This window comes from Prenolepis imparis, unplaced genomic scaffold (assembly GCF_030444845.1).
Source record: "Prenolepis imparis isolate NDT839.2.m4 unplaced genomic scaffold, iyPreImpa1.0 SCAF_13, whole genome shotgun sequence".
Taxonomy (NCBI): domain Eukaryota; kingdom Metazoa; phylum Arthropoda; class Insecta; order Hymenoptera; family Formicidae; genus Prenolepis; species Prenolepis imparis.
In genome coordinates, this window is record NW_028141171.1 from 10,191,746 (window position 1) to 10,209,963 (window position 18,218).

The following is an 18,218-nucleotide window of genomic DNA, read 5'->3' on the forward strand; positions in this document are numbered from 1 at the left end:
AAATTAGTATCTATCCAAAGAGTAAGAAGTATAAAATTATTATTATATATTATTGAAATATATAAGATTATCATTTAATGTATATGCATATGTATTCACAGGATTTTTTTTATATGTTACTGTAAATTTAATATATCTAAAAAAGAAATAGATGATGAAAAAAGCCGTAAAAGAAGTAAATTTCCTTTGAGACTTATAAAGATATATAATATTACAAACACAATCATAAATATTACAAGATTTTTTTTTTTAATATATTGCTTGACATATTTTTTCGTGTTATCGAAGATATACTGGAAATATTTCCCATCGCAACGTTAGGCATTTCAACCGACATATTGCGATCGATTTGGCGGCAAACCGAAATTTTGACAGCAAGATTTAACAACAAACGCGCATTCACACATACCAGCACTTGGGTCGCAACTGAGACCAACTATTTGATCAATGGTTGCACCAGGAGGAGGAAGCTCAAGCTCGGCTTATAATATCGCGGAAAGTATGCGTCCTATGCGCGCCAACCCTTGCGGCCAACTAAATATTCGGCCATACCGTAGGGATCTACTAAAATTTTCCCACACTCACCGACATACTTGGTATAATAACCGACAGATCGTTATTTTGGAACAAAGTGGTGACATCGTTATAAAATTGCGGTATAGAATGCACGATATGAAGATTTCCATCAATATCGTCCTTGATGGTAATAATAATTAACTTCCATGAGCATTTTTATTTCTGCATAATTTTTTATATTATTTTATACATTAATTATTTATTCTTCGTGGACTCTCCCGGCCCACTTCCTCTCTCTTTTTTTCCCTCCCTCTCTTTCCTTTTTTCTCTCTTTCTTTCTCTTCTAAATTGAACACCACGCGGCAAATCCGTCAAGTTTCGCAATGTATTATACGAGCGTGTAATCGAACAACATGTTTAATATTTACTATGTAGGCCACGTTACAGTAGTTATGACACGATGGATTGGAGTAATAATACGGCCGGCACGCTAGGAGAGTACGCGTTCAGTCATATTTCATGCTCTTAATACAGTTCCAGCGTGATATTACTTCGTCGTAGAAGCGTGCGCCTCTTTTCCAAGCCCGAAAGTTGCCAATAATTTGATGTAATCATTCCGTAACGTCTAATATATTATTTCGTTTGGCAAAAACGCGTCTTTTTTGTCCAATGTTCAAGTAGTGAAACGATAACCGATGGTGTTATTATTATAAATGTATAGAATTAAATGTGTATAGAAATATTAGAGCATCAATATTTTTACATGAAACAATTAATATCATTTAATAAACAGTTTCTAATCCTTGAACGGAGAATGTCTTCATAATTAAACATCTCTATAGAGGTAATACTACGATTTTTTAATATAACAAAAATTATTTAGACTGGAAATTTGTTGGGAATAAATTTTACAACATAATTCTATCACAAATCAAAATTAATTAGTGCGATCAGCGATACGCAAAGTGGCAACCATTTTTTTGTAAAATTTCTTTTGAAGTATCTTTTCAATCAGATAGAAATAAATAAATAAGTAAATTATTTTGTATCTGTCATATCGTTTTATATCGTTTTATATCATTTCGCTGATAACTGTCAAAAAATATTACTCGAGTTTATAAAACTATAACATATTATTTTTCGAAATTTAATTAGCAAATTTTCGCTTTATTAATATTTTTTGACAGAAATCAGCTGATTAAAGCGTTAAATTGCTAATTAATTTAAAATAATAATATGTTATAAAAATTAAAATAGTATTATGTTGTAAATTATATGTTATGTAACCTTATCCTCGATTAATATTTCTCGACAAAAATCAGCTGATAACTGTCAAAAATATTAATCGAGTTTAAAGTATTATAGCCTATTATTTTACAACATATTACTATTTTAATTTTTAAAACATATTATTTTATAATTTAATTAACAAATTAACACTTTAATCAGTTGATTTCTGTCAAAAAATATTAAATATCGATACTTTTACCCCGGACTCTATACGGCGCGTACTTATATTACGTATATTAAATAAAATAATTTGTATGCTTGTATGTTTATGATATAAAAATAATCTGCGAACAATGTACTATCGGAATATACAAGCGATGAATTTTTGGCTCGTCTTATATATATATAAAATATTAAAAGTCAACATTGTATCGCCGCCAATACTATGCGGCGCATTCTTTATTATGTATATTAAATAAAGAATTTAAATTTTTAATATTTATAGACGAGCCAAAAATTCATCGCTTGTATATTTCGATAGTACATTGTTTGCAGATTATTTTTATACCAATCTCTGATACGAGCGTACTAATTTTTCTATTAAATATACATTAAATAAGTAGGGTCCGCGGCGACGCAGTGTCGATTTTTAATATTGAAAGACGAGTCAAAAATTCATTGCTTGTATATTTCGATAGTACATTGTACTCTAACTGAGAGAACATTATATGCAAATTATTGTTATGCCAAATCGATAGGATCTTGCAAATTCTTTTGTTCAATATATATAATATAAATCTGTAAACTATAAGCTGCTCATACTGTTATGTGTATTTAATAGAAAAATTAATACGCTCATATCAGATTGGTATAAAAATAATCTGCAAACGATGTACTATCGAAATATACAAGCGATGAATTTTTGGTTCATCTCTAAATATTAAAAATCGACACTTTGTCGCAGCGAACTTTGTGAAGTCTCCGCGAAAAATCCCTATAGGGCGCAAACTTATTTAATGTATATTAAATTAAAAAATTTGTACACTTGATTATGATATAAAAATAATGTGTAAGCAGTGAATTTTTCGCTCCTTTTAAAATATTAAAGCAATAATATGCTAAATAAATTTTGAAATAATAATATGTTTTAAAAATTAAAATAGTAATATGTTGTAAATAATATTTTGTAAATAATACTTTAAACTCAATAAATATTTTTGAGAGTTATAAGATGATTTCTGTCAAAAAATATATCGAGGATAAAGTTACATAAGTATAACAACATATTATATAATTTACAACATAATATACTATTTTAATTTTTAAAAACATATTATTTTAAAATTTAATTAGCAAATTAACGTTTCAATCATCTCATTTTTGTCAAAAATTATAAATAAAACGTTAATTTGCTAATTAAATTTTAAAATAATAATATTCTAAAAATATTCTTAAAATAGTAATAATGTTGTAAATGATATGTATATATATAATACCTTTATCTGCGATAAATATTTTTTGACAGAAATCAGCTGATAATTGTCAAAAATATTAATCGAGGATAAGATATTATATAACATATTATTTACAACATATATTACTATTTTAATTCTTTTAACATATTATATACGAAAATAGACACGTGGTGCCATCTCTGGATCACTATCGAAATCACTTCCTCAAATTTATACTGCTCTACGGATAATATATTTGTGTCTGTCATTTCCGTACTTGAGGTTACATTTAATCGCGAACATGGGCTTTGCAACTTCATCGGAATTCGACTGGTTATTTTTACACGTAATTTTTTTGAGCAAGAAAAAGCGAGACTGGTTAGACGAGTATTCTAATCGTTCGCCTTTCACTCCCGGTCTTAATCGATCTCGCAATACTTGGTGCGAAACGTCAGTATTATCGACCCCCTGCGAGCTGTATTGTTTTTATGACAGCTGTTTGTTCGAATAACACTTTTGTATTATCGCAGACGTACGTAATAACAGGGATTACACAAGTCTTAACCGGAATTCCTCAGCATATCTTTGGCAGCATGCAATAGCATGTATTTCAGAATAGTGAGTGAATCCCTTGAAGCAACAACAGCAAGCAATGTTCTCCCGGAGGAGCATCTTCTCCATCGTCTCGCAGAGCTTTACGAGAAAGCTGCATTTGTCAAAAATTCGGTGGGTGTAAGTTTTTTTTTTTTTTTTTTTTCAGTTTTCTTTTATTAGATATTTGTACAATATATGAATGATTTTTTAAATCTGCAATACAAAGAATATAATAGCAATAATAATTATAATAATAATTGTAATATATCAATACACATATCTATATAAAAAAAAATACTTATTATATAGAAATAATAAAATTATAAAATATTTAGTAATGTGTAAAGAGATTATGATTTTTCAAGAATTTATATAATATTTAGTATTATAATCTTGATAAAAACAAAAGTTTGTTATTTGTATTGTGAATATAAACTATATAGATTTGTGCATATAATAATTCTGAATTTTATTTACAGGCAAGAAGCTGCGATTATAGATGGATCAAAAATAGCGAATGAGATTCAAGAGGAGTTAAAAGCTGTTATAAATACTTATGTAAATGCTGGAAAGAAAAGGCCAAAGTTAGTAGCAATCTTAGTGGGAAATCATCCATCTAGTAAAGCATACATTGGTAGAAAGATGAAAGCTGCAAAATTAGTAGGTAAATATATTTTTGATTTTGACAAACAATCATTTTTATCACAAAATCTATATACCTAATATTTTATTTATTAACAATCAGGAATTGAAAGTTATACCATTCATTTGGGAGAAAACATAACACAAGCAGAACTTCTTACGGAAATTAATAATCTTAACAAAGATCCATCAGTCGATGGCGTTTTGGTACAATTACCATTGCCAAAGGGCATGAATGACAGAGAAGTATGCCAAGCAATAATTCCTAAAAAAGATGTAGACGGTTTTCATCTGGAAAATCTTGGCAATTTGACACTGGACAAGAGTAGTATTGTACCAGCCACTGCCCTAGCTGTCAAGGAATTAGTAGTTAGGAGTAAAATCGAAACATTTGGAAAGAACGCAGTAGTTGTTGGTAGATCAAAACATGTTGGACTACCTGTCGCGTTGTTACTTCACGCAGATGGCAAAGGTAATATTAATTTGGTATCAAAATTAGTTCATATTAAAGTAGAATCATATTACTAATTAATAATAGATTTATGCCAGCCTAATATATCTCTATTCATATGTTCTAATATATTTCTTTATAAAAAAACTGTTATAGATTTAAGTTTTAATATTTATTAACTACTATCAAATAACTGAGTTTCATCAAACTTCTTATACGTTTTTCTTTAATCTATGATTTTCCAAACTAACTATGCATTGTATTTTCAGCCGAAACGGGCGCGCTGGACATGACAACGACAATTTGCCATATTCACACTCCTCACACAGAACTAGAAAAGTTTACGAAGCTGGCGGATCTAGTCGTGGTGGCAGCTGGAGTTCCCGGCTTGATCACCAAGGAAATGATTAAACCAGGCGCTTGCGTAATTGATGTGGGAATCACCAGAGTGAAGACGGCGGACGGCAACTATTGCCTGGTGGGAGATGTGGATTACGATGGTGTAAAGGAAGTCGCCGGACATATTACACCGGTCCCCGGTGGCGTGGGTCCCATGACGGTGGCGATGCTGATGAAAAACACGGTCACGGCCGCCATGAGGAATCAAAAAGACGCGAAGCAGGATCGTTTAGAAGATAGTAAAGCATTTGTATATTGACAGTATAATTTGTTATAGCTTTTTATTTAACAATTCATAGATATATATTTTGTAGTATACAGATGAAGTATTATTTTTGCAAAGAAAGTTACACAAAGCCGTTTTATTCATAAATTTATGCAGTATTATCAGGAAACAGAAGCACTATGTATAATAGCTGACTGGAAAAAAATGTATAAAAAAATGAAACCTGTTCCTTTTACATACATTTTATTAGAAATAATATTGCTTGTTATTTTTATATATGTTATTTCAAACATGATTGTTATAAATAAGTGCCTTCTACTAACTTTATTAATAATATATATGAATAAAAATAGTCTATAAATCAGATCTCGGCCACTATTTTTATGTTATTATATATGTGAGATGTTTATCTTTTACATATCCCTGATTGTAACAATTTTTAACTGTAAATTTGTTATTACATAATTCCAACAGACACACATACATCTCAGCAATAATATAGTTGTCAATGTCTTACGGAGACCGTCGCCCATGTCGGTCTGGTATCAGCAGTATATTTTATCGTGATTTTTTGTGCCTCAAAGATAAATTGTATATCTTAAAAGATTGAAAACACAGTGAGTTGAATAAAAAAGAAGGCAGAAACTACAAAGGATAATTATAAGTCATCATCGGCTGACGTGAATAAGATTTCAAAAATTATTTATGATTTACAAGATTAAAGAGGTTAGTTGACGAATCGTGCGACGTATATTAACAACTGTCAAAATAAATATTAATACATAATGCAATACAGGAACGCTATCCGTTTCTTTAAGCAAAGCGAGAGATTCGTTTTTTCGAACAGAATCAACTCGACAATCAACAATTGTCCGAAAGTCCTAATGAGTTCTGTCGAAATGGATAAACCTAAAATTTTAATTACACGACCGGACATACCTGTTGCGGGCTTATCTTTACTATGTGACCGGTGAATATTCTATTTACAATAAATTTTTATTGCTAAAAACAATTAATTTTATTATATTGTAAAATATATGATTTTTATTATCTCATTCTTCTGTATCTTTTAGTTTTCATACTTATATAATTTTATACTTTAACTTTTTTATTTAATTTCATGTAAAGTTTTATGTAATGATTATAATATTGTATCATAATGTCATGAAACAAATGCCACAAAAAATTTAATAGCAATATACATGTTGTTACTTATTATCTGACAGATATTTTGTTATTTTCAGGTATCAGATCATATTATGGGACAAACCTGGACCGATACCTCGATCAGAATTATTATCTAAAATCCATGGAGTAGATGCTCTATATTGTGTGCTAACGGATAAGATAGACGATGAGGTTCTGAAAGCTGCAGGTTCACAGTTGAAAGTTGTAGCATCTATGTCAGTGGGTGTTGATCACCTGGATTTAGATGCGTTAAAGAAAAGAGGAATTAGAGTTGGGTATACTCCTGATGTTTTGACTGAAGCAACCGCAGAACTGATAGTAGGACTTTTATTAGCCACGTCGAGGAATTTATTGCAAGCGAATAAAGCGATTTACAAGTATGCGGAATATTAAAAATACTTAACAAAATTGTAGAATCTTTGTAATGCATGTGAATTGAAACTGTATTATTTTATTTACTGCAGAGGCGAATGGAAAGCTTGGTCACCGAGATGGATGTGTGGCACAGGATTGTCAGGGAAGACTGTAGGAATGGTCGGTTTGGGTAGAATCGGCCTCAGGGTCGCGGAGCTGCTCAAAAGCTTCAACATTGCTAAAATCTTATATACAAGCAGAACAGTCAAACAGGAAGCGTCCAAATTCGGCGGCGAAAAAGTGGAATTTAATACATTACTCGAGAACAGTGACTTTGTCGTAGTGACTATAGCTCTGACACCAAAAACGAAGCATATGTTTAACGCTGAGGCTTTCAAACAAATGAAAGAAACGGCTATATTCGTGAACGGTAGTCGCGGAGACATAGTGGATCAAGAAGCACTAATAAACGCCTTGAAGAATGGCACAATTGCAGCAGCTGGTTTAGACGTCGTGACACCGGAACCGATACCATTAGATAATGAACTATTAAAATTAGATAATTGTGGTAGGTATATATATTAATATAGATTTTCATGTCACGTACAAAAATTGTACACACGAAATAATATATATAATAATATTAATCTACATTTATTCTTTTAGTGGTTCTACCTCACATAGGAAGTGCTACCATAGAGACTAGAGATGAAATGGCCAGCATCACAGCAAGAAATATTATAGCTGTTTTAGAAGGAATGCCTCAATATATGCCTGCACAAATTAATTGAATGCAGCTAAGTACATTATTAACTGGAATGTATAGTTTTAATTTTTAAAAATCATATTGTGATATATATTTAGATCGGAGTAGAAAATCAATGATATAAATAAAATTTATATTTAATAATTTAGAACTTCTATAATTTTTATTTATAAATATATACAATATATATACAATATATATACTAGAGAAATCAGTCTTTTACAAAGAGTACAAATTAATATATTAATTTATATATACAAATTATATTAATAAGTATTTGCAGAGGAGAGCAATATCATATATATATATACATACATACATATATGTATTAAAATAAATTTGTTTCATTTAAACTTGCTATCAGTGCAATATTCTTAAGAGTAATAAAACTTGTTCATACGCGGTAAAATGCAGAGCTGAAGTTGCAGCAGCTTTTATCTGACTCGGTACTAGACCTTTGAAGAGACCTTGCACTCCCTCTTCTTTTACAGTCACTCTTAAGCAATCCAATAATCCTTTACATTGAAAGAACTTGCCGAATCCTTTACGACCATGTTGGAAGCCTTGTATCTGCAACCTCTTTCTAGCAAGATCAAACGGATAGACGATCGTTTTCGCAATGAATCCAGCGGCGCTACCAGATAGCATAGAATTATAGAAATTAGTATCGGTACCCAAAGTATATCTTTTATAGAAATCTGTGAAAAATTCATAGAATGCAAATTGCAAGCCAGTGTGTGGAGCAATTTGTAGTAAAGTCGGTAATAGACCAGAAAAGAAGACTTTCGGCGATTCATGTCGAAGAATGGAACTGAAAAAGAAAATAAACATGTATATTATTAATACTAATATAAATTGAAAATAATGTTTTTGTAACTTACCTACAGGAATGTAGCACACCGTTGTAAACTTGATGATTACTCGACTGGGCTACTAATCTAGTCCTTACAGTATCAAAAGGAAATGAAACGATTGTTGCCATACTCCCAGCACCAGCGCCAGCAATAAAATGCATTGAATGATTCCATTTTTCAACTTTTTGTATTCCTTGCATTGTTTTCATGAACACATTGTAAGAATAAAACTGCAAAAAAGAGGTAAACATTACATATATAGTATAAAAAAATCCTAAGACCATATAAATTAATATATATTAATTGCTATTATATATATTATTGGACAAATTTTATCTGCACCTGAACTGTCCCATAGGTAATTGACAGCAACTGTGCAGGTATATGGCCTTTCCATAAAGCAGAAATTCCTTCTTCTGTCAAGATTAGTAAAAAAGCTTGCGATACAGATCTATATTTGCTAATGTGACACTTTGAAATTGGTTCAACTTGTAACTGCAACAAAAATCATCTAATTGCACAAGCAGTAAGAAATATATTAAATTTTATTATATAAAAAAATTTTCTAAATTATTTAAAAATTATATATAAATTTTATTATGTAATAAAACTTACTTGAAATCTAATCTTTATAACATCTAAAGGTTGACATAGAAATCTCGTTATAAATCCACTAGCAGCTCCTGCAATTGCATGATCTAAATTTGGCTCGGTCGTTTTTTGCGAAAATCCCATAATCTTCAATTTTAATCACTCTAATGCACATGCAATTATTTACATTTGAACAAGATTTAAATATTGAGGAAATTACAGAAACGTCGACATAATGAACAGGATATGTTCCATATTTTTTTTATGTCAAACTTCATCATATAAATGTAAAAAATTCGAAACTTTTTTCTGACAGAGATCTTTTGCAGACTCTCGTGCTTCGTCGATCAGCTGTTAGTCTAACCTGACTTTACGTAACCTTGCATATCACATGTCAAGGCACTGCTTTTTGAAAAAAAAAACCGCGATAGATACGAGTAATGTCTCGTAGCAACTGTTAGCGGTGCAAAAGTGCGTGATACGAAGAAATAATTATGAAAATGAAGTTGCTAACATGCACATATTTATTTTGCATCACGACTGTAATCGCATCATCAATAAATAAAATTTCTATCAACGCGATACATCCTATCGTACCTAATATAGGTGAGTTACAAACCTATATTAATAGATTATATAATATATAATTACATTGGGATTTTGAATTTTTTCTTATCTTTCATTAAGGTCCGTATTTATAGTCGTTTCTCAAATCTCATCTCAGACTTGAGACATGATATGATTTAATAGATGAATTTTTAAAATCAAAATTTGATTTCGTTTGTAATCTCGATTCAATAGAGATACTCAAGAGAAAATTTCAGTTAATATTTCAGTTAATTTTTAATCAAAATGTAACAATTGTACCGTCTGCATCTCAAGACAAAATCTGAGTATTTAACCTAATACGCTCTTGAGATTTGAAAATGACTATAAATACGGACCTAAGAGATATTGCTGTGACGAAAATTGAACATTTTGCATTATAATACCGGAGAATGCATATTTTATAAAATAAAAAAATTGCTTTACAGTTAGAACATCGAACCAAGATGATTTATTACGTCTTTACGAGTCCTCGCAAGACCCAGAAGTCCGTCCTGGTTTATTTGAAGGAGATATAGCCGTGACCAGCGAGGTATCCTTCTTCTTCCTTATTATATTTGTTATAATTCATTTTATATCATTTTTTGTTCTGTTTAGTATTTTAATCATTGGCGTGTTGGTTTACGTTGGGATGTTTTCCCAGATAAACTGTGGCAAAATAGAACAGTTCCTTATGTAATTAGTGCTTTGTATGGTATGTATAAACAAATAATTATATATTTATATTATATTTGATATTGTGTTCGAAAAAAAACAGAGATAAAAATGTAAAATAATATACAAAATCTTGTTTCCAGATGCTGCAGATTATGTGAAAATATATAAAGCAATCACGTATATAAATTATATGACATGCATCAAGTTTATTCCATGGGATGGTAAAGCCAAGGATTTCTTGCTGATTTGGCCAGTAATGCATCCTAAAGGGTAAATATTAACACTTTAAAAATACTTTGTAAAACACATACAGATGTTGACGCAATATTCTCACGCTATAAAAAATAAGATTAATTTCTTTATTAATTTTGTACGTAAAATTAATCCAGATGCTGGTCATTCGTGGGCAAATTCGGTGGAGCTCAAATCCTCTCTCTGGAACCACCAGACGAAAAAGGACCGAATTGCTTGGAAAATGAAGGAAGAGCGATACACGAGTTAATGCACGCTCTAGGTATCTTCCACGAGCACAGTCGAGCCGATAGAGACACGTATATAAATGTACATTACAAGAATATTATACCTGGTAAGAATTTATTATTCTAACTAAATTTTTACGAACATGTAATTATGAAACTAATATTTTTATAAAGATTTTCTTAACAATCATTTTCTTTTATATTAGGATTTCGATCGAACTTCAACAAGCAATCGCCGGAGAATGCGACGTATAGCTACGAGTATGGATACGACAGCATAATGCATTACGGTAATTACTTTTTTAGTATAGATCCTATGAAACCGACTCTGACACCAAAAACGTCCGGTGTCACGATCGGTCAACGAAAAGCAATGAGTAAAACAGATTGTCTGAAGTTGAATAAGCTTTACGGATGTTTGGATAAACTGGAGGAAGCGCGAATATATCAAAATATCTGCAAAACTTTGGGATTGTAGGCTACATTATTGACAAGATAATTTCTAGAGATACTAACATTTGATATTTAGGTTATAAAAGACTGAATTTACATAGATTATAAAATTTATTAAATTCATCAAAACTTACATCGATATGCAATGTCACACAGTAATGCAATCATTGATTACAAAATAGTTTTAAGTTGTTTTATACCACTGACTCTATCTCACATTAGCTTTGCAGCGAGTTTTGAAGTTTCTTATTCCAATGCTTGTGACGTCATTTTTGCAAAGTATTTTATCTTTCCTCTGATATTCTTCACAATACATTGACAACATTATCCTGGCAAAAGACTATTTAGCTGATCTTTTAATTGTCCTTGTAACGTTACCACTATCTGGATTGTCAATCTCCAATAACAGCTTTTGCAACCTAAAATTTACATACAGAAACATAGATGTTAGAATTTAATTTCGAGATATGTACAGTCGTAAAAAAGAAAACTAATTTATATATATAAAGTCAGCTCTTCTTAGAGGAAAATGTGTGTAATATCACAATTATATCATATACTAATATCATCATATTATAAACTTTTAATAATTTACTTTAAGAAAATTATAATTTATAAACACTTACTTAAGTTGTGCAGTTTTGTATTTGCAACATATTTAATATTTATATGTATTTTCTGGAAGCTTCTTTAATGTAGCTGAATAGCTATATTTTTCATTTTTTAATTACTGTTGAATTTTCAATATCCGATCTTCTTCTTTAAGTTGGAAAATGTCCAAAAGTTGCATGAACTGTACGATTGATAGCCCAAGTGTGTTCCATTAATATCATGCAATGCTTGGCGAGTTTATTCAATAATTCAAAGCCTGGCATTCTTCTGTTTGAAACTATTTTTATTTTTGAGATAGTTTTTTACTTATTGTTCTCCCCAGATAGATATGCAAAATATTAATTCCATTTAGAGTTTATCTTTCATCTTATTTTACCCTGAAATCATTTAAAAAATGTCATATAATTTCTACGTACTACAAGAATACATATATCAGTACTTAAGAATTAAAGAATTGTTGGGAACTTAGAGAAACGGTTCCAGACAGTATCGTGTGGATTCCGAAGGCAAATTCCCTCTTTACTTTACCTCCCACAAGCATTCATGCTCCGTTGAGATACGAGACGGAGGCATGCCAAAATGAGAGGATAATTTTAGACCGACTTTAATTAATTTTTATTAAAATATTCGTTACGTTCGTACACGTGTATGGTCGTTTAGGACCAAGAAAAAGTACATTAATTTTCCAAAATTCATAAAACACAAGTTGCTACGTTTGTTACTTCATATAAAATATAAGAAAAGAAATATATATTCTATTCATAAATACAAATGCTGAATTACAATCGTGGCGGCTTCGAAGATGGGACGCTACATTAATAAAGATCCACGTGGACGAACGAAACGTGATTAAAAACGAGATGCAAAAAAATCATATTTAAATTAATTAGACATACGTGATTTAATTCGCGATGAATCACTGATGAAGCGAAGCAACTTTAGAAATTTGCTCACTTAGTAAAAATAAGTATTCTCGAATTATACATGTGAAAAAGGAGAAGAAAAGGAAAAGACGTCCTACTCACATCGCTACTGATGGTGGAAAGAAAGCCTTGTGCAAACTTTTCTCCTTGGAAGGAAGAGACGATTTTCAGCGCCATCTCTGCTTCCAAGAGTGGGGAACATCCGGTTTGGAATCTTCCGGTCAACTTTAGATCCGTATCGGTGGATCAGCTTTGAAGATGAGGATTGCAATAAGACTGAACGAAGAGAGAATTTTTTGTCCACCAGCGATTTTGTAAATATCAAAAGAGATTTCGCGCTTCTTTATTTTGCGGAGTTTTCTGAAAAATTAAGCAATTTTGAAAATGGCATCTAAATGATTTGTTGCATTTCTAATTGATAAGATAATTTATGAAGAAAAAAAATACGCGACTCTCTATTTATAGATAACCCTCTGACGTAACACTGCTGACAAGATTGTACACGTAGACTACTGTTGCCAACCAAATAACGACGAATAATGTCAAATTTGACAACCGCACATTTAAATATTTAAATTCCTTCAATTATTTTCCGTCTCATTTTATAAAGGATGTACATCCGTTTGTACGATTGTCGTTATCGCTGTTTCCCGTGTGTCGTAACTGTGATAATAGTCAATAATTCCGGAATAATTTCTTAACGATGCATCGACGTAACCTCATCGACAATTGTCAAACTAGCGCAAAGGGAGTGAAAATTTACGAAAAAATTCGTATGCCTCGCAAATAAAGACGATTGTTGGAAAAATCTCTTCCCCCATCGATGCCCATATGGATGTGCAAACGGAGATCAGTTCACTGCGACCGCAAATGGCATTAAGAAATGTGAACTCTGGCAACATATTCACTACACCTTTAACGTCATTCGCAGGTATGTATATATAATCGTACAAGTACATTATAAATGCATGCACAATTTATGACGAATTATCTGTCTGAATTTATTTTTGAAATGTAATCAAATTTAATTTCTTTTTTTTTTTTTACAGAGATGTGGTATCAAATATTTCTGTGGGCTCTATTTTCTTCAATATTTGTGCACACAATCGCTGGGGCGATTTGTTTTGCCACTTTGCGACAGCACAAATACGGCAAGTATGTAAGTTTTAAATGTTATTTATATAAATCAAGCGGTTTATTCATGATCTATTATATCTATAGATTCTTTCCGCTGCTTATTATAATAATGGGCGTATTGCTACCATTGACATCGGGTGTTGTTAGTTCGGCGGCAGTTGCCTTTGTGTACAGAGCGTCTGGTTATCAAATGCCTCCTTTGTACGCATTGTTTTGGGGTATCGGACAGACTGTGGTACCAGTATGTGTTGGATTCACACGAATCTTAGCGACTTTGTAACCCAACGTTACAAGAACTGCATTTGTGATATTTATCTGTATATATCATGACGATCAAGTGTCTTCTAAGTTATACAAAATTATGTACATACATAGATACATAAGTTTGTCAGTGTATATCTAGTTACATTCGCATCTATTATTGGACTGACTGTAAAAATGATAAAAAAAAGAAGTTTTACTGAAAGATAAGTACTAGGAGAATTTTGTAATAAAACATAAATGCATTTATTGAACATAGTGAAAACTTCATAATATCAATAAATTAGTTATCACGATTTTTTGTGTAAGATTGACTTTTTTTAAATTGCTAATATATATTCTCTATATTTTCTCATAAAATACAATATTATATATATAATTATGTTATACAAATGTCAGTATAAGATCAGTATATAAGTAGTAAATCTAAATTATTTTACATTATTTATACAATCGGCCATAATCTCTCTCAAGACTTGTCTGTTTTCACGTGTTGCTTGAAATTATTGGCAATATTTTTTATATCCGTCAATCCTTCTTCCAAGGCTCTGGAAGCCTCCATCTTTATGTTTTCGTCAGAAGTGCTTAGTAAGTTGAGTACTAAATCTGTAAGAAAATAATATTTTTTTTTTTAGCTAGTTTTACTATAAAGAAGTCTTTTTTAAAAATTATTTCATAGATTATTACGTACCATGGTATTTGGAAAGAATCAATATTGTATCAGGTTCTAATTGCTTTTGGAGAAATGCGAGAACAGTTGTTACATGTCTGCCAGACATGTGTAAGGCATTTTGCGTAACAGCAGTGAAGAGCACACTAGTAATTAGATGCAATGCTAATGCAGGATCTTGCGTGGCGTTTAGTTCTTCCAACAGAGCTTCTCTGTGAGCATGCACTTGCGGTCGCTCTTTTTTTTTGTCGTACTTCTTCAGGACCAAACAGCAAGCTGCCATCGCTCCGTCAACGGTATTCAAAAAATCTTCCACCGAATCTCCCATTACTGCTTTGTGGACAATGGTTAATGGTTCTTTAACATCTGCAGGTAATTCAAGCAAAAGTCTTTGCCTTGTCTCTGTCGTAAGATTTTCTGCTACTTGTAGCATATTCTGTTGAGCAGCCAATTTAAATATACTCGTTACAAAATCGAGACCTAGCGATTTGAGCAAATATTTGGTCAGCGGAGGTTGATCCGCTTTGTCTAAGTGTTTAATGCCCTTGTCGAAAATTCGAATATTCGTTATTAGAACATTTAGGCGCTCGCTAATCTCGCTTAGATTCGTGGTCTGGTTGGATTGCGCCAGTTGCTCTGCCAACGATAAAGCGGATTTATTCAATTTCGGTTGTAGATGATGCGCTAATTCGTCCGCCAATTCTTCAATTACGGATATGTTCTCGTCTTTCATAACTGTAGCTTTTACTTCTTCTAGGGATATTAACGTAATTTCGCCTTTTCCTACCGACGACGTCTGCCTCGTCTCATCTTCATCGGATTCATTTTCTTGTATCCTTCCTTGAAGATACTTCTTCTTCGTAGACTTTGTCTTGGTTTCCCTGCCTTGGCTACCTCCACCCGCTTTACCAACAACTGCCTTTTTTCTTCGTTCCTCCTTTTTATTCGTTTTGTTCTCAACTATTAGATCCACAGATTTTGATTTCAATTTATTTTCAGCAATAGATTGAATCCATTTTCCATTAGCTACCACTTCTCGAGCCTTTTGTTCTGCTACTGTTTCAAGAGATTTAGTTAAAGTCTGTAAGAATGCATCAGAGACTGCAACTGTTTTTGCAAATATGTGCACATTGGCCTTTGTCTTCTTTGTAGCTAATTTTAGAAGAATTTCCGCATCTTCGTCGCTAAATACAGATGGTAAAAGAGGATAAAGGTCAACGAAAGACCCGGTCGCAACGATTTCTTCGATATTAGCGTCAACTTGATCCATTACTGTTGTTCCCGCAGCTACTGATTTTAAATAAATCATGTTCTCGTTTGGAAAATGACGTTTTATAAATCCTGTTGGATCCGATATCCCGAGTCTTGTAAGCGCGTCGTATTCTAAAAAGAAGAAAGATAAAAGTACATTAGATTGACGGATATTTATAAATTTCCTAAAAATTGTTCTAAATTACATATATGTTTTACCTAAATATCCATTCTGCTTATAAAAGTTTTCAACCCATTCATTCTGACTTTTAGAATATATAGTGGGTATGTAAATGCTATTCCCACTCTGTTTCCCAGTTACAACTCCAGGCACCTGTTTTACTTCTTGCAAACCATCTAGAATTGCTATAAAATAATAAGTAGAAAATGTGTAAATATTATAAAGATGAATGCTAAGTAATAGATCTAAACAAAGATAAATTAATTGTTTCTATTAATATTATAATTGCCTGATATGTTGTAACATAATATTTAATAACATAGAAACAAAATTCTATGTGAATGTTAGAAAACTATTGATCTTTTTATAAATATAACATGTTATATTTTTGCACTTACAGAAAAATATCCTTTCCGGAACACCACATTGACCCAATATTGCAGATAGTGGTGTAGGTTTTGTGACAGCGGACAAAGCACCTCTAATTTTTGCTCTGTTTTTAGCGATAAAGCTTTCGGTATAAAAGATCTTAGGATCTTGGTAATCTTGCGTGGCGTGTATTATCTTTCCCAGTTCTTTTTCGACAACTGATTGTAAGAATTCAGCTGGTAAATTATAAGTAAGCGTTAATTCAGCCACATTAATGCAACCATGTTGTACGAGTTTATCATTGATTTCTTCTGCAATTTTGTTTATGTAACTTCTATCGATGAGTTGTCCCAATATTACTTTCAATCCTTTATTGTGCTTTTCAATCTCCGTTACTACTTTGGTTACATGTGATAAATTAACATTAAGAATTTGTGCTAGGTCGACTAAACTAACTTTTCCACCATGAACATACAATTCATCTTTGATTTCTTTCCCAAGATGCTGGGGAGTTACGTATTCTTTGCCATCATTGGTAAATATAATATCCAAAAGTTTGTTTTCCACCAATGTTGTTATAATCTCCACACAATTTCGTTCAGAAAGTCTGTAACAGAAATTTAATTACATTAGATTGCTGTAAAAGATGACAAGTATTACTTCAACATATATAATGAATTTAATTTAAAAATTCTCAAGTTTTGTTTTTAGTATTGCAATATCTAAAACTGATATAAAATTTTAAAATCTCATATTCAATATATAAAAATTTATCAATATATCACTGTCAATACATTCCATATGTTAAACTTGCTCAAAATTTTCATTAACCATTACTATGCAAAACTATACGCAAGATTTGAATCGAATAACAAAAACATCTGTAATTTTAATATGATTTATTCGCACACGTAAGCTACTATTATTTACAATTATTTTACTGTTATCAGAAATTATTATGAGAACAAAATGAGATTGTTAGATCCATATTTTGTGGAGTAAAAATCAAATGTCATACTTTTGCAAAGTGGAGCTGAGTTGTGCCTTCTGGAAATCGGCGGCTAGCCTTTTAACTTCTTCCCAATCCACGCTGGTCATTTTTCTTTTTTTATATCATTTATCACTTTAAAGAAACGTGGCTGATACACTTTGGTCAGTCATCAAATGCCAAATCTAACCTAGTTTCCAATTTCAGGTCGCAACTCGCAACACACGCCGCGGTGGGGTGGGGGAGGGCGTGGTGGGAGTTGGTTAGGTCGGAGTGGGGAGTGGGGGGTGTGCGCCGCACCGGCGCGCGCCTGCCCCCACTCTCCACCCCCACTCCGCGCACCGAATTCCGACGCAGCAGCAAGTA

General features: G+C 31.8%; 6 protein-coding genes and 1 long non-coding RNA gene across 14 annotated transcripts; 4 read left to right on the top strand and 3 right to left on the bottom strand.

Annotated features, from left to right (window-relative positions):
* The first annotated feature begins 1,344 nt into the window (after positions 1 to 1,344).
* Positions 1,345 to 5,876, top strand: LOC145944645 (bifunctional methylenetetrahydrofolate dehydrogenase/cyclohydrolase, mitochondrial-like). 3 transcript variants are annotated; one of them, XM_083053164.1, is made up of 5 exons: positions 1,345 to 1,360; positions 3,731 to 3,932; positions 4,274 to 4,458; positions 4,540 to 4,908; positions 5,157 to 5,876. In XM_083053164.1, exons 2-5 carry the CDS (start codon positions 3,853 to 3,855, stop codon positions 5,543 to 5,545), a joined length of 1,023 nt encoding a protein of 340 aa, XP_082909290.1. In that variant the 5' UTR covers positions 1,345 to 1,360; positions 3,731 to 3,852; the 3' UTR covers positions 5,546 to 5,876. The 3 variants fall into 3 exon arrangements, with proteins under 3 accessions (XP_082909290.1, XP_082909289.1, XP_082909291.1); XM_083053163.1 differs by lacking the exon at positions 1,345 to 1,360 and adding an exon at positions 3,436 to 3,650; XM_083053165.1 differs by lacking the exon at positions 1,345 to 1,360 and adding an exon at positions 3,448 to 3,650 and having other exon boundaries at positions 3,731 to 3,926.
* Positions 5,877 to 5,980: 104 nt separating this feature from the next.
* Positions 5,981 to 7,971, top strand: LOC145944642 (glyoxylate reductase/hydroxypyruvate reductase-like). Of its 3 annotated transcripts, none has more exons than XM_083053160.1 (5): positions 5,981 to 6,238; positions 6,331 to 6,482; positions 6,757 to 7,077; positions 7,165 to 7,622; positions 7,721 to 7,971. In XM_083053160.1, exons 1-5 carry the CDS (start codon positions 6,218 to 6,220, stop codon positions 7,843 to 7,845), a joined length of 1,077 nt encoding a protein of 358 aa, XP_082909286.1. In that variant the 5' UTR covers positions 5,981 to 6,217; the 3' UTR covers positions 7,846 to 7,971. The 3 variants fall into 3 exon arrangements, with proteins under 3 accessions (XP_082909286.1, XP_082909287.1, XP_082909285.1); XM_083053161.1 differs by having other exon boundaries at positions 5,985 to 6,238; positions 6,309 to 6,482; XM_083053159.1 differs by lacking the exon at positions 5,981 to 6,238 and having other exon boundaries at positions 6,245 to 6,482.
* Positions 7,972 to 8,040: 69 nt separating this feature from the next.
* Positions 8,041 to 9,614, bottom strand: LOC145944649 (mitochondrial thiamine pyrophosphate carrier). Of its 2 annotated transcripts, none has more exons than XM_083053172.1 (4): positions 9,290 to 9,610; positions 9,017 to 9,169; positions 8,702 to 8,904; positions 8,041 to 8,631 (listed from the first exon to the last, which is right to left on the bottom strand). In XM_083053172.1, exons 1-4 carry the CDS (start codon positions 9,407 to 9,409, stop codon positions 8,181 to 8,183), a joined length of 927 nt encoding a protein of 308 aa, XP_082909298.1. In that variant the 5' UTR covers positions 9,410 to 9,610; the 3' UTR covers positions 8,041 to 8,180. The 2 variants fall into 2 exon arrangements, with proteins under 2 accessions (XP_082909298.1, XP_082909299.1); XM_083053173.1 differs by having other exon boundaries at positions 8,318 to 8,631; positions 8,706 to 8,904; positions 9,290 to 9,614.
* Positions 9,615 to 9,731: 117 nt separating this feature from the next.
* On the top strand, positions 9,732 to 11,564 carry LOC145944650 (hatching enzyme 1.2-like). Its single transcript, XM_083053174.1, has 6 exons — positions 9,732 to 9,871; positions 10,300 to 10,403; positions 10,469 to 10,565; positions 10,669 to 10,798; positions 10,918 to 11,114; positions 11,214 to 11,564. The coding sequence occupies exons 1-6, from the start codon at positions 9,760 to 9,762 to the stop codon at positions 11,483 to 11,485; spliced, it is 912 nt and encodes a 303-aa protein (XP_082909300.1). The 5' UTR covers positions 9,732 to 9,759; the 3' UTR covers positions 11,486 to 11,564.
* LOC145944666 (uncharacterized) lies at positions 11,553 to 13,110 on the bottom strand. Of its 3 annotated transcripts, none has more exons than XR_014426714.1 (3): positions 12,969 to 13,110; positions 12,087 to 12,449; positions 11,553 to 11,879 (listed from the first exon to the last, which is right to left on the bottom strand). It is a non-coding gene; the product is annotated as an uncharacterized LOC145944666 (long non-coding RNA). The 3 variants fall into 3 exon arrangements; XR_014426715.1 differs by having other exon boundaries at positions 12,087 to 12,594; positions 12,969 to 13,105; XR_014426716.1 differs by lacking the exon at positions 12,969 to 13,110 and adding an exon at positions 12,512 to 12,832.
* Positions 13,111 to 13,475: 365 nt separating this feature from the next.
* Positions 13,476 to 14,622, top strand: LOC145944659 (transmembrane protein 170A). The gene is made up of 3 exons (XM_083053185.1): positions 13,476 to 13,926; positions 14,045 to 14,150; positions 14,217 to 14,622. Exons 1-3 carry the CDS (start codon positions 13,827 to 13,829, stop codon positions 14,410 to 14,412), a joined length of 402 nt encoding a protein of 133 aa, XP_082909311.1. The 5' UTR covers positions 13,476 to 13,826; the 3' UTR covers positions 14,413 to 14,622.
* Positions 14,623 to 14,711: 89 nt separating this feature from the next.
* On the bottom strand, positions 14,712 to 18,097 carry Ufl1 (UFM1 specific ligase 1). Its single transcript, XM_083053122.1, has 5 exons — positions 17,883 to 18,097; positions 16,894 to 17,471; positions 16,534 to 16,680; positions 15,085 to 16,446; positions 14,712 to 14,999 (listed from the first exon to the last, which is right to left on the bottom strand). Exons 1-5 carry the CDS (start codon positions 17,960 to 17,962, stop codon positions 14,863 to 14,865), a joined length of 2,304 nt encoding a protein of 767 aa, XP_082909248.1. The 5' UTR covers positions 17,963 to 18,097; the 3' UTR covers positions 14,712 to 14,862.
* Positions 18,098 to 18,218: the final 121 nt, after the last annotated feature.